Here is a 15,339-nt window from a genome sequence, read left to right on the forward strand (position 1 = left end):
TACAGCAGTTTGTCTACTTTGTGTCCATTTATAAGGTTTAACACCAACACGCCCCTCAGTTGCTATCAATCAAACACAGACACAACCCCCCCAACCCCCCAGCTTGTTGAGATAAAATGGAGCATTTCTTCTGTTTCTCCAAAGACCTTTTTCTTAGTTTCAATAATGCAAAACTATAAACAATATATTTGAAAAATATATGTTTTTTACTTATTACATTATTTTTGACTGCAGAGAGAGATGATTAAATGGGATTTCAGTTGGACTTTAAACAGTTTGTAACAACCTGTAGTGCTGCTGAAGGTTAACTAGAGCCTCCACTAGAGGGAACTCTTGATGTTGAATATCAGTACTCAGATCTGCACTGAGCTGAGATACACTGATTATGATGTTCAGCATTAGTACTACGTGTCTGCTGGGAAATTTCTTGTACTGATGAATCGTTTGTTTTTAATGATGTTGAGATTATTGATGGTTTACTCTTTAGTTGAGGAACAGTTTTGTTTTTTCTGTTGTTGTTTTTTTATTCTAATACAGATGTTTTACTGTGTTGGTTGGATTGTCACTGTTAAATACACAATAAAATAAAAGTATCCACAGTACTACTGTACAAAGCTTATACTCTGATACAGGTGCAGATCAGTACTGAAAAATACAAACATTCACAGTTGTAAAGGTGAATATTCACATCATTAAGTATCAGTGCATGTATCAAACACAGGACACAGTTCTCACAGCAGCCACATCTGCACAGACTCATTCAAAAATCACACAGTCAACAAGTGAAAGAACAACCAATAAATGTAAAACTGGAGAAATTACAAATGATTCATGTTTGTATCCACATGTATGACATTCACTTTGAGCACTGACATTGCTGCCTTCACTTGTTGGCTTCATTCAGCTCGTTCACTGTTCACTTCTGTATCAACCAGTCCTCCAAATTAAACCAGCAGATATGTGGTTTGACCATGTGACTCCAGAACGACACATAGGAGCCTTTTCTAATCTGGCGTCCGATATAATATAATGTCAATATAATCAAATACACAACACAGCTGTTGTCATTGTTTTGTCAGACATTGTTGCATCATAAAATAATGATTTTAGCACCACAGTTCAGCAGCTTGGGAATGCTGGTTAACAGGTCGTATTACTGCAAACCTCCCAAATGTATTTTTACCACCCAGTCAAATAAAAACTAACTGAACTGGCTGGAAAATCTCCCAATCTGACACCAGTGGACCTAACAGACTATAAGAAAATAAACTGGACATCCAAAACCTTGAATGCCTGAAATAATTCCTCTACTTCATTATTCTCTTAAATATAATCATTGTTATAACAGCACTGTATTCACTGTCAGTATGTAATTTGTTGGTCGTGGCTCGTAGTGATGAACCTACAGAGAATTATCAGTGACTCTGCAGCTCCTCTCGGCTTTACGGAGCTTTATAGTGAGTTTCAGCTCATTGTTTATCTGTCTGGCTGCAACTTTACTGTTTTGGTTCACTCTCAGCGCTCTCATAGCATCGTTTTGGGCCACAGCAGGCAGCTGTTTTCAGAGAAAAAGCTGTAAAAAGCCACTGTACACTACCTGCTCAGCACCAAACAGCAAACAGACACAGTTAGCTGTAGACTAGTTGCTGAACATAGTGGAGCATTTAGCAGCTAAAGAGCCAGATATTTCCCTCAGGAGTTGGTAGAGAGTAAAAACAGAGCTAAAAGAGAGTGAATATTGGACTTACATTCACCAGGTGGACAGAAACACGACTCCCCATGAATGATAATGTTGCTCCGTAACTGCTGGATGTGGAAATAAGCAACTGTTTGCTAACAAGTTCAACATATCAACTTAAAAGCTGATGATGTGTCAGTGTTGGTCACTACTTGTTTCTGATGAAAACTAGTGGACAAAACATCAGGAATCTTCCAAGTTTTAATGTACAAAATCTTCTGATGAAAGTGTTTTATACTTTTATACTTGAGTCAGTTCTAACATTTGTGATGATCTGTTGGTTCGGTATTCTCAGTCTGAGAAACCAAAACCTACGAGGGAAAATAGTGACTGTCTGTAAAGTGACTGGTGTAAGTTTAAATGATTTTATGTATCAAGTCAGAGCCGGACAGAGAGCTCAGGTCATCTTACTGGACTCCCAGCAGCCCACAGAGGAGGCACTAACAGCCATATGAGCTGTTTTATTCCATCAGCTGTTGGCTTTTTAAACTAAATGTAATCTGGCCTGTTACCAGCTGTGGATGTGACGGGTTGGTCCACTGGTTTCTGGCTTCTCCTGACAATAGTGACACTGGTATTAACCTGCCAATCAAAGCTTCACTGTCTTTCTTAAATTTAAAGATAAAATGAACAATTAAAACAAAATCAGGTAAAGAAAACGTTCAAATAACTCCATAAAAATTGAATGTACTCCTTTAAAATTAAGACACAGTTTATGTCAGAGGTCAGCAGGTTCAACAATGATAATAATAATAATACAGACGCAGAACATGTTTTGTTTCTTTATTTCTTTTAATTCATTCAAGAATAAAATTGATTTATAAAACAGTTTTAGGATTGTATCTGAGGACATTTGTCATAATCACAAACCACAAAGAAAACAAAGTTGATAAAATGTTCAGGAGCTGCTTTAAATTTATATTAACTCTTCAATCTCCTCATTTGTTGTGCTGTTTTCAAACTGTCAGTTTAAATTTCAGGGAAATCAGTTTAAAATAATGAACAAGACATCTAAATTTTCTCTATTTAATATAATGGTGCAGATATATATATAAAAAAAAACATAGAGATAGTTTAAAAATTGACATTTTAACAATGTAAAGTCAATGTAAATGTGTCGGGGTTAGCTCAATAGCTAATTTGCACCTGCAGTCCTGACACGACTAAAACGTGACAAACAGATAAAACACTTCATACATAATAAAGCTGCAATCAATATAAGAGGAAAAGAAAAACTGGAGAAAATGTATCACAACTCTTTGTCCTTAAACAATCTTCAACAGTCAATATAATCAAACAGGAATAAAACTCAATCTATAGAAACATCATTCATGAGTACATATCATGTATAGATACGTATATAGCCTCATGCATAATATATATGTGATACTGTCAGATTAAGAACCAGTTTAAATTAATAACAATTTAATGTTACAGAACATGTCAAAGCAAGAAGGTGATTTTCAAATGTGAAGCATGAGAAAAATGCAGGTGTAGTTTTGATTGATCATCTGGTTTTGTGTATATATGTGAGATGTATCATTGAATCAGAGTACGTCCACACTGTGGTGGGTACATTTGTAAACTCATCTTTTTCTCTCCGTCTCAGCCCTCAGTTCAGACTAAAACTGCATTTTTTTCACCCACAACTGAGCTCTTCTGAGATGTTCTCCAGACTGTTTGAATCTAAAACAGCCAGCTTGGTGTTTCAGTGAGTACGAGGAAAGTACACGTTCTTGCTCTATACTATACAAGAGAGTAAAACTATTCATAAATACCCATAACTCCACTCTAAAAAGATGACATTTTAATCTTTAATTGGCTTAATTAGATAGTTAAAACAGTGTATAAAAAGGTAAAAAGATTATTAAATGCAAAATAATGATGATGATTTAGGGATTTAATGACATATTACCTGAAATACATAATGTATCATATTTGATTCATACCTTTTCAACATGATATTAGGACAAAATAAATTACACAATGTTGTGTATGCTGTTTCAATCCAGTTAATGCTCATCTTGGAATATAAGTAATAAATAAAAAAATGGAAAAATGAATAGCTTGGTAATTCATGTGAGCCGCAGCTCAGAGGCAGCCATCTTGAATTTAGTAAATAAGGGACCTCTATCTCCCTAATCCTCTAAGGGCAGCTGACACGATCCAGAACAGCCTCTCTCTTACAGACTGAGGTCTAGAATGTGAATTGATTAATGACTGAAGCTCAGCATTTCCATCTAGCTCATTCGCTATTTTAAATAAGGCCTCTAGCAGTTTCGTCATGTCTACACTTTCTCTGAGGACCTCCTTTGTCATTGTCAAGCTTTTGGTGTCTATGACATTCAGAGCAGCAAAAAACCTCTTCATGCTTTGTGTCCCCATGTTCCAAAACATCTGATCAAAGCCTTCATCTTCGTCATTTCCATCCATGCCGTTTGCTGCAGATGATTTGTTGTCTGCAAATAACACTGAGTTATTGAATTTGAAGTGAGCTGGCAGCCCGTCTTTTGTTTTAGGACATGGGACACCTGAAGCATTGATTGCCTCTAGAACTGGTGGACGTTGGCTGTCTGCAAATGTCACCAGAACCCTGATGTTTTCTGCCACATCTTTGCCAAAGATTGAAAGCACAGAATCAAACATATAGTACTGTGATGGTGTGAGTCGTGTTAACGCAGCTGGAACTACGAAACACACAGCATCAATTTCACTGACACCAAGCTCAGCAGAGAAGCGATTACATAGCTGCTCTGTGATCTCGTTGTCTCTCTCTATGCCTCTTGCATCTCCAAAGCCTGGAGTGTCCACAATGGTCAGAGAGAAGGGGGTTTTAAACCCGTCTTGGTGGTTGATTTTGTACACAGTGACTTCAGAGGTCTGTCTCTCAGCTTGTGATTTGGACTGATCCTCATCACTTAATTTAAATCTGAAATTGTCCTTCCACTCTACACCAACAACGTAGTTGATCATTCCATTGATGAGAGTGGACTTTCCTGATCCCGTCGCTCCAAAAAGCATAATTGTGCGATTTTGCCTCTTGCTTTCTTTACCGAAATTATACCTCCGGCAACCATCTATGTTCATATCTTCTTCTTTCAGAGGCAGTTTGTAAAGTGAGGGGGATCCAGAATTTATGCTTTCACTTGTACGCATGAGAGTTTCTGCAAGTCGCGTAAATTTTGTTGTGCAGACACTCAAAGTGATGCTTTCTTTGCTTCTGCCTGCTCCACCACAGTCACATCTGACCCTGACAGCATATTCTGTCTCTGACTGAAGACCTGAAATTATCCCCTTTTCAGCTCTTGACACCATTTGGTTCCACTGAAGATCTTCATCTTTCACCTCTTTGTCTGTTTGAGCGTACTCCATGATGTAGTTCAAAATGTGGGCATCTTGTCCAATCTCAGCAGGTTTCTCCCAGCTAACTGATATCTCACTTGAGTTTGTTTCAACTTGAGGTTTTCCAGGAGGGCTGCAAGGTAAGGTTTTAATGAGACCGCTGACTTCACCAGCTGGCCCAACACCTACTGAGGTCACTGCTCTGCATCTGAACATGTACTCTGTGTTAGGAGTCAGACCGCTCACTGTCACTTCTTCATCCTTTGGTGCTGGTTTTTGTTGCCATCCATCCTCTCCACTGACACAGTACTCTACAGAGTAGGAGGTGATGTTCTCTGCTCCAAATCTTGGTGGACAAATCTTCAGTGTCACACTGTTGTGGGTTACATCACCTGCTGTCACTGTTTCAGGCTTTGAAGGCGGCTCAAAGTTCTCACTGACAGAAAAACCATCCTCATAAACGTAGATGCTTGAACCTTTCTGTGTCTCATTTGTTAAACCTACTGTCAGGAACTTAATGTTCTTCTTCTCCTTGTTGGCCTCTGCAAAATCACTAAATAGCTTTACTTTGTTCCTCATTGCATCTGATACTTCTTTTGAGGCGTACCATTGTTCCTTCTCTATATCATGACAGTGTACACCTTGAGGTTTGTCTGGTTTGGATGTTTCTTCCAAGTAGTTTGATAAAGCTGAGAGATACGGTTCAGCTCTTCCCAGTGAGGTGAAAACAAAACACACAGCATGTTCTGCACAGAGAATTTCTTCATCAAGCACATTTTCAGATGGGACAATCATGGTGTTTTTCATCATGTTGGTGAACATTTTTAACCTGCGCATTTCCTTCTCTTTACATTGCATCCACTCGTTCAGGCTTGTGTTGTTGAAAGGAGAAGAATGTCTCTTCTTCAGAATCTCTGCAAGCACAGCCTCCTCTTCCCCTCCTCCCCTGATTGATGGAAGTTTCTTTGCCAGAGTTTGTTGGAATTCCAGTTTGTACTCGGAGCAAAATTCTGCAAATGTTTTAAGTTTTTTACCAATCTGTGGGAACTGCTGTGCAGTGGTGGTTCTCATTGCATCATTGCACCTCATTTCCAGCTCAGTGAAGTCCTCCAGGACACTCTGGGATTTCTGCACTAAACTTATACTTATCTGACGGACGAGTTTAGCAGCAGATGGATCTAAACTCACAAGTGGCATCAGCCAGACCTTCATTGGTACAGCATTTTCTCCATTGGTTCCCAGTAATTGTGGCAGGCTTTGGTAGACTTGTACGGCATCCTGAAAGGATGTTGGAGTTTTCTTCAGTAAAAAGTCTCCATGGAATTTGCAGGAGAACTTCTCCACTCTTTCAATGTCCTTGGTTTCCATTTGGACAGAACCTTCCCCCCCTATTGTGATGGTGGGGATTTTCTTGATCATCACCTTCATGTTGCCATGAATGTCTTGATGACTTTCTTCATCAGACACCTCACGGTCAAAGACAAAGAAGGCTTGTGCCCCATAAAGGATAGCTGTGACTACATGTGATGCTATTCCTTTATCAAAGACATCCGGATGCTTCACATTGTCTCTTCCAAGATGATTCATTGACAGTTGCTCCACCTTCGTGGTTGCATGGTACTTCAGTGTTACTCTGGCCTGATGTTTGGATGTTTTACTATCATTCAGGTATTTGGCAGATCCTCCAACCTTTACTAATCCACCAAGGAAACTAGCCTTCAGGGATGCTTCCACATTTAATGCTGAAGATTTATCTGCAATTGATTCAGATGCAACTATCTGAAAATCGTTGCAGTGCTGTGGTCTTTCTTGTATATCATTTTTCAGATCTTTAAGGTCCCACAATGTCATGCCTGCAAAAGAAGAAACAAAAATCAAGATCAGCTTCCTTTAATGATTGAATGAATGTTCTGCCATTTCATGTCCCATCTCTTATGAGATTATAAGACACCTTTAACAGACGTACAACAGAGAACTGGTCAATGCTGATCACAAATCAGTCCAGGTGATCTAATAATAAAAAGCAACAATAATTGTTCGAGCCTTACACCTTACTAATACAAGGTTTTATTCCTGAACTCCCATGAATTCACTAAATAAGTCGATGATTTAAAGGTCTCTTTTTCAAACAACCATCTCAGATGATGTGAGTCTCTCATATCCAACAACTCACTTGTATTCTTCATGACACTAAACAAAAGACAAAAGATCCTCATTTTCTATTTTTCACAGATCACACACCTGACAAATTTCTTCCGATGTTCAATTTCAGTGGTCAGAATGTTTTGGTTGTTGTCTAGTTGTGATGGATTAAGTATTTCTACATGTGAATTCTTACCAGGGATGAGTGAGTCTTTGCGGCAGTCATACAGCATCCCGAGGCTGAAAGGCCGGCCGAGCGCCGCCACCTCCATCGTCCCCGTGGCGTCAGCGTCCATTGCTCAGTGTGAACTGGAAAAAATGGACAACAGCTTGTTAGTTCTCCCTGTTGTCTGTCACCTTGTAATGCGGCTGCAACACAGAGGTACTGCAGAATCTATCAACACTAAATAAAATAATAAGCATAGACATACACTAATAGGATCAATATTCTGTGAGATATCATGAATACAGAGGGTCTTAGGACTTAGGTAGGTAGGCTTCCTAAATGGGTCAGTAATAACACAGTAAGAAAATGGAGGGAAGCTGTTTGTTGCAGAAATCAGAGAAAATGTAATCAGCTCAATGTGTGTAAACTGAAATCCAGACTAGCTGCCCGTCACGTTTTGTGTTCCTTGTGCCTTTACGTTCCTGCATTTGTGCTCATGTTGAGCAGATAAAATGTTCTGCATCTAATATCTCAAATACTATTAAATTACTTGTAATGAAATTTTGTGCAGAAGTCCATGTTCCCCAGAGGATGATCCTGAATCCCCTGACTTTTCCTCTAGCACCAAGTTTTCACTTATTCTGTGAAATATCTCAACAACTGTTGGATGGGTTGTCAAGAAATTAGTTTCACACATTCATGTTCCCCTCAGGATGAATTGTAATAACTTTGATCCTCTGACTTTTCATCTAGTGCCATCATCTGGTTAAAAAATTTTCAATGTCTCCAATACTTTGGTTTATGGCCAATTACCCACAAAACTAATGACATTTACACCAGCAGTGGTGGAAAGTTACTAAGGAACGAGGTGACATCATCAAATGTCTTGTTTTGTCCAACAAACAGTCTGAAACCCAAAGATATTCAGCATCAGTGTTTCCCCTATAGTTGTGCAGCGAGAACCCCCGCCAGGCCAAAAAATATTTTTTTAAATGCCAAAAATAATGCCAAATATTCATTCATTTGGAAATCGATAGCATTTGGGAGCCTCTGACTAGCACTGTTTCACAACGTGAGTCACTGTTAGTTCAGGTTACGTTGTATGGAACTTCAGGTCACTGTCAGCACATTCTGGTTTGAATGTCTGATTGTGTCAATAGAATCTGCGCATTCACCCATCTGTGTTGTCTAGGAAAGCCTCCTCTGACCTTGGTGACCATGGCAGTGCTGATTTACCCTTTATCAGCGAGGTTTCTGCTTTCCCCCCCTCCCCCACCCCCCGCCAGGCCAAAACCACTCAACCTAGGGGAAACACTGAGCATCAATGCACCAACACAGCCCACCTGGTGGAGAGTGCTATTTTTTTCAAAAAAACTTTTTGTAAAATACATAAATAACAAACAACATTCATGAACATGTAAATCATTATCATGGAGAGGAAATGCTGCAGCAGCTTCCTGTTTGTTTCCTTCTCTAAACGGCTCTTCTAGAAACATCGTCCAGTCAGTGCAGCAGTGCAGCCAGTTGCTGACTCAAGATATTCACACGACCACATAAATTTAGCCAATCAGTTTCCTCCAATCTGATTCAAAAAGGGCGATTCTTTAATTGCCCCAAGCAGAGTCAACCAGCAGTAGACTCTTGCTGTTATTGATTATGACAAACACTGCAAAACTCAGATCTTCAGTCACCTGATTCAATAAAATCTCTCCTCTAAAATCCATCAGAGAGGAGAACGTTGGTGGAGAAACTAACTGTCTGTCTTAAAAGGTTTCTAACTGGTACAGCAGAAAGGCTTGGCTGGCTGGATGCAGTCATGTAAACGCCTTATTTTGCTTTCTGTGCTGACTTTTTAAAACGGGGGAACAGAAACAACATGAATTAGAGACATGAAGCAGTTATCTGAGATGATTAAACATGAGAGAACATTAACATTTAATAACTTACAGATCACCAAGTACTGAGCATTATTCTACCAGTCAAAAGTTTGACTTCAGCTACTTGAAATCTAGTTTTTTATCATATTCTTAACACATATTTTCTCCCAAATTCCCTGTTTTCCATATTACATTTTTTGAATTCTGTTTTTTATGATTGAAGCACATTTTGTCATCAGAAAGATTGTCTAATCATGTGATGGATGAATAAAAATGTTAATAATTCAATAAGAAAGTATTCAGAATGTAATCATACATTGAATGAAATGAATATATATCAATGAATTTGTAATGATGCAACACAAACTTGCACAATTTCTTAATTAAAAAAGTGCTTCAACACACAGTCAGACATCAGCATGAAGAAGTGAAACAGATATGTGAGCACTATGATCTGAAGTAATCCTTCACATGTTTGTGAGTGATCACACTGTGCACCATAAAAAATAATAATCACAAAATAACATTAATAAAACAGGCTCATAGTGAAGAGATGTGAACTGATTTGCTCGTCCTCCCAAAGTCAGAGTGAAGCCACAAACCAGCTGTAGGGACGGCAGGGCGAACTGGGAAAATCAAATATAATCCCAGTCAGGCCACTTTCTAAGCGGGGGGGGGGGGTCTGGGGCTCCCCTACTAGGAACCTAAATGAACCTCAAATAAAACCAAAGGTACATATCATTAAGGAGGGAGACGACACTACTACTACCAATGCTGCTCTCTCCACCTTCAAAAGGAAAAACAGCAAGAGCACGCCATATTTTTAAATTACCATTATACAGTGGAAACCGCTTATATTGATCAGTGATCGACCGTTTATATGGATCAGAAAGCTCGGGACAGAATCATTCCTATACAAATGCTGTTTAAATAATTTGCTTATAATAATCAATAGTCTGCTTACAGTGTTCATTTTGGGTCTTTTCATACACAAAAACATTTAGAAAAAAGCATTTTAAACTACAGTAATTCTACTTTCTTTTACCTTACTCCCATAGCTCACGTATGATGTCCATGTACTTGTACCTGTACTTATAGGGTAAGTAGTCTGTACTTATGGAGCAACACATACGTTGTGGTTTATGTGTAATTAAAGAATAAAATCATTATTCATAACTTCCTGCGTATCTTATTATTGTGTAATTAAAGATATACTATATTATTACATTACTGTATTGTTATTTTTTCATCCACGGATGACAATACAAGCCTTTCATAGCTGTGCACTGGAGAGAGGTAAGTTTGCCTGTTATGAGCTGCTGCAGTTCTGGACCAACATGGCTGCTAGGAGCTAACTTTAGACCCATTTCTTGACTTTTTCTATTCAAATTCATACAAAGAAGTAGAAGACATAAGCATAATAAATCTGGAGTGTGGATGAAAACCTGTCAAACACACATACATAAAAAATGATTTTCATAACTGCCACGAGCAAAAACATTTGATTTTAGTGCACATATACACATGTAACGTACTGATTCACACGAGGAAGCTACGAGAAGTTACACTTTAACTTTTTTTACTCCCTTGTTTCTTCCACTGTACTTACATTTAAGTACAAGTAAGAACTGATAAGTCTTTTATATGTACGGATTCATACGAGGAAGTTACACCGTTACACGGGGGGGGGCACCGCCCATAAAAACGCAGTAAAGACTCAGCAAAGTTTCAGTTTAGATGCTGTGAAAAAACACTTTGGTGCTTCGCTTAAATCTTATAATGGTGAGAAAACCCTGATTTTTGTAACTTGCATTTATCATTTAGTAAATTCCACCGTATTCCGCGTTTTACATTTTCTTTCTGTGATTCCGTTCATGTTTTCCACTAAGCAGAAATCATCGGGCCCTACTGTCACAGTATGAACTTATAGATAGAAGGATAGATAAAGTACTAAACCAGTAAAAAACTAGAATAGCGACTAGAGATATAACATAACTAGAATATTAATATAGTTTACACTGTAGACTGAAAGTGTTTGGATATGACACAGCCCCACCTATAAACATTTTCACCAGCTGCCACTGATAGACAACCAATACATTTCATTTAAATATGAAGCCTTTTCTTAAATTAAAGGTCAATTATATAATTAAGATTGATTACAGAACTCTGTTTGAGTACAATTATCAATTACATTTATCCAACTGAACTCATCAAATCGTATGAATGTTGATCATGTTTAAGTATTCTCCTCATTTTACTTTCACTTTATTAAGATCATGTTGAGCTGAATGAGTTTAGAGGTCCTGCAGCACTAATCTGGAAAAACAACAACAAAGTGTAGCCTACTTACAGCAGAAAGGTTTGTGATGATCTGACAGCGTTTTGTGGTTCAAGTCTCCATATTCTCTCCGACAAACTTCACATGCTCTGTGATATTAAGGAAGTAGAGGTAGGTAGTAGATGAGGAAGTAGCTGCTTGAGAGAACTGGAGTGATTTCCCGGAAATGGTGTCACCAGTATGACGTTTCATATGTGCAGAAGGGGAAACAGCTCCAGCCGGCGGGCACTTCTTCAGACAAACATGTTGGAGGCTTCAGAGGTGACAAATGAGTTTCAGCTTCTCTCTCTAACTCTCCTTTTTCATCCATGACAAAACTTTTAATGTCACTTTTCATGTGAACAGCCGAGTGCAGATCCCATCCTCTTCACAAGGACAACACGCCGTAAATACGGAGGATTGAAACCGCCAAAAATAAAAAATAAATAAATAAATGACTCAATAAATAAATTAATTAATATGCCATTAAATTTACCAAAAATAATATTAAAAATAAATGTAGGCATTGATAATATGTGACATAAATTTATATTTATATTTTTAATTTGCTTCTGTATTTATTTACCTTTGTATAAATTTCCCTATTTATTTACTTTCCCTTTTAATTTTCAATTTTATTTATTGAATTATTCATTTTTAAATATTTATTTACTCATGTATTTATTTCTGTATTTATTTCCCTTTGTATTTTGCCCCTATTTATTTTCCTAAACTTTTTTATTTCTATATTTTATTTTCATTTTTCTTTATGCATTTCTGCTTCAAAGTGTCTTCAAAGGGGGTCAACTTTGGGGTCAACTTTTCACCTATTGGTTGATCAACATCGGAGTAAATAGATCAACTATACATACCTGCTCCCACACTCGTGTCCAGGTTCACTACAGAAACGGCTGCTTCCAGTCAGGAGATCACTAGAGAACTTTGATTTTAACCTTCAGTAAGAACGGACTCTGCAATCAGACCTGAAATTCACTTAGATTTGCTAGAAAGCAGCACAAGGCTGCAGCCATCTTTGAACAGACTAGATGGTTCGTCTCTGTTGTTCACCAGTAAGAGTTGTTGGTAAAGATGGATAGTGAAGAGCACAAAGGAAAATGACAAAAAAACAAAAGCAACTAATTTAAAACCATAAACCTTGTTCATCTGTACACGTGTTGTGTTAGTGAGACATCACTGTCTTGAGGTAACACCAACACCAACACGCCCCCCAGCTGCTGTCAATCAAACACAACACTGAGACAAAAAGGAGCATTTCTTTTATTTTTCCAAAGACCTTTTTTCTTCATTTCAATAATTCAAAACTATTAACAATACATTCAAAAAATGCATATTTTGTATATGTTTTACATTATTTTTGACTGAAGAGAGAGATGATTAAATGGGATTTCAGTTGGACTTTAAACAGTTTGTAACAACCTGTAGTGCTGCTGAAGGTTAACTAGAGCCTCCACTAGAGGGAACTCTTGATGTTGAATATCAGTACTCAGATCTGCACTGAGCTGAGATACACTGATTATGATGTTCAGCATTAGTACTACGTGTCTGCTGGGAAATTTCTTGTACTGATGAATCGTTTGTTTTTAATGATGTTGAGATTATTGATGGTTTACTCTTTAGTTGAGGAACAGTTTTGTTTTTTCTGTTGTTGTTTTATTCTAATACAGATGTTTTACTGTGTCGCTTTTCAAAGTGTTAATGACCTTGTGCATCACTGGTGGCCTCCGCCCAGCAACTACAGATGGAAATGAGCTTTTAGCTACATCTGGTACAATAAATGTCACTGTTAAATACACAATAAAATAAAAGTATCCACAGTACTACTGTACAAAGCTTATACTCTGATACAGGTGCAGATCAGTACTGAAAAATACAAACATTCACAGTTGTAAAGGTGAATATTCACATCATTAAGTATCAGTGCATGTATCAAACACAGGACACAGTTCTCACAGCAGCCACATCTGCACAGACTCATTCAAAAATCACACAGTCAACAAGTGAAAGAACAACCAATAAATGTAAAACTGGAGAAATTACAAATGATTCATGTTTGTATCCACATGTATGACATTCACTTTGAGCACTGACATTGCTGCCTTCACTTGTTGGCTTCATTCAGCTCGTTCACTGTTCACTTCTGTATCAACCAGTCCTCCAAATTAAACCAGCAGATGTGTGGTTTGACCATGTGACTCCAGAACGACACATAGGAGTCTTTTCTAATCTGGCGTCCGATATAATATAATGTCAATATAATCAAATACACAACACAGCTGTTGTCATTGTTTTGTCAGACGTTGTTGCATCATAAAATAATGATTTTAGCACCACAGTTCAGCAGCTTGGGAATGCTGGTTAACAGGTCGTATTACTACAAACCTCCCAAATGTATTTTTACCACCCAGTCAAATAAAAACTAACTGAACTGGCTGGAAAATCTCCCAATCTGACACCAGTGGACCTAACAGACTATAAGAAAATGAACTGGACTTCCAAAACCTTGAATGCCTGAAATAATTCCTCTACTTCACTATTCTCTTTAATATAATCATTGTTATAACAGCACTGTATTCACTGTCAGTATGTAATGTGTTGGTCGTGGCTCGTAGTGATGAACCTACAGAGAATTATCAGAGACTCTGCAGCTCCTCTCGGCTTTACGGAGCTTTATAGTGAGTTTCAGCTCATTGTTTATCTGTCCAGCTGCAACTTTACTGTTTTGGTTCACTCTCAGCGCTCTCATAGTGTCGTTTTGGGCCGCAGCAGGCAGCTGTTTTCAGAGAAAAAGCTGTAAAAAGCCACTGTACACTACCTGCTCAGCACCAAACAGCAAACAGACACAGTTAGCTGTAGACTAGCTGCTGAACATAGTGGAGCATTTAGCAGCTAAAGAGCCAGATATTTCCCTCAGGAGTTGGTAGAGAGTAAAAACAGAGCTAAAAGAGAGTGAATATTGGACTTACATTCACCAGGTGGACAGAAACACAACTCCAAATGAATGATAATGTTGCTCCGTAACTGCTGGATGTGGAAATAAGCAACTGTTTGCTAACAAGTTCAACATATCAACTTAAAAGCTGATGATGTGTCAGTGTTGGTCACTACTTGTTTCTGATGAAAACTAGTGGACAAAACATCAGGAAGCTTCCAAGTTTTAATGTACAAAATCCTCTGATAAAAGTGTTTTATACTTTTATACTTGAGTCTAACATTTGTGATGATCTGTTGGTTCGGTATTTAATTTAAAAATAAAACTATTTTAAAAAATACACATTTTTTTCATCTACTACTGTGGACCATACTTTGAAACTCAACACAGTTCAGTGTAAAACGTTTATGGTTGCTATAACAAAATGAGATAAAGTAAATGTCCAAATAACTCCATATTAATATAATGTACTCCTTTAAAATTGAGACACAGTTTATGTCAGAGGTCAGCAGGTTCAACAATGGGCCAGTTTTTCTCAGCTCTGCTTACTCGGGGAGCCGATGTTGTACAGACTCAGTGAAAACATCCTAATATGTTGTTAATATGTTTTGTTTCTTTATTTCTTTTAATTCATTCAAAAATAAAATTGGTTTATAAAATAGTTTTAGGGTCGTGTCTTAGGACATTTGTCATATTTTCCATCAGTAAGCGAGGGCTAACAGTCAGAGTAACTTATGTAAATACTCATCTGGCAAAATTGACTCATAACCATGAACACATCCTCTGTGTTACACTACGAGAATA

The 15,339-nt window shown here is 37.8% G+C and overlaps 1 protein-coding gene across 2 annotated transcripts; it reads right to left on the reverse strand.

Annotated features, from left to right (window-relative positions):
- Nucleotides 1-2,832: 2,832 nt before the first annotated feature.
- Nucleotides 2,833-11,962, reverse strand: LOC137194761 (uncharacterized). 2 transcript variants are annotated; one of them, XM_067606897.1, is made up of 4 exons: nt 11,619-11,962; nt 7,419-7,531; nt 5,168-6,933; nt 2,833-5,032 (listed from the first exon to the last, which is right to left on the reverse strand). In XM_067606897.1, exons 2-4 carry the CDS (start codon nt 7,516-7,518, stop codon nt 3,869-3,871), a joined length of 3,030 nt encoding a protein of 1,009 aa, XP_067462998.1. In that variant the 5' UTR covers nt 7,519-7,531; nt 11,619-11,962; the 3' UTR covers nt 2,833-3,868. The 2 variants fall into 2 exon arrangements, with proteins under 2 accessions (XP_067462998.1, XP_067462997.1); XM_067606896.1 differs by having other exon boundaries at nt 2,833-6,933.
- Nucleotides 11,963-15,339: the final 3,377 nt, after the last annotated feature.

Source organism: Thunnus thynnus, chromosome 12 (genome assembly GCF_963924715.1).
Source record: "Thunnus thynnus chromosome 12, fThuThy2.1, whole genome shotgun sequence".
In the NCBI taxonomy this organism is placed as follows: domain Eukaryota; kingdom Metazoa; phylum Chordata; class Actinopteri; order Scombriformes; family Scombridae; genus Thunnus; species Thunnus thynnus.

What these genes read in the sequence shown, in the direction of transcription:
- LOC137194761 (XM_067606896.1), bottom strand. Translation starts at nt 7,518, where the DNA reads ATGGACGCTGACGCCACGGGGACGATGGAGGTGGCGGCGCTCGGCCGG. An exon ending in CAAAGACTCACTCATCCCTG is followed by an intron (nt 6,934 to 7,418) that starts GTAAGAATTCAC and finishes CTTCTTTTGCAG; the next exon opens with GCATGACATTGTGGGACCTT.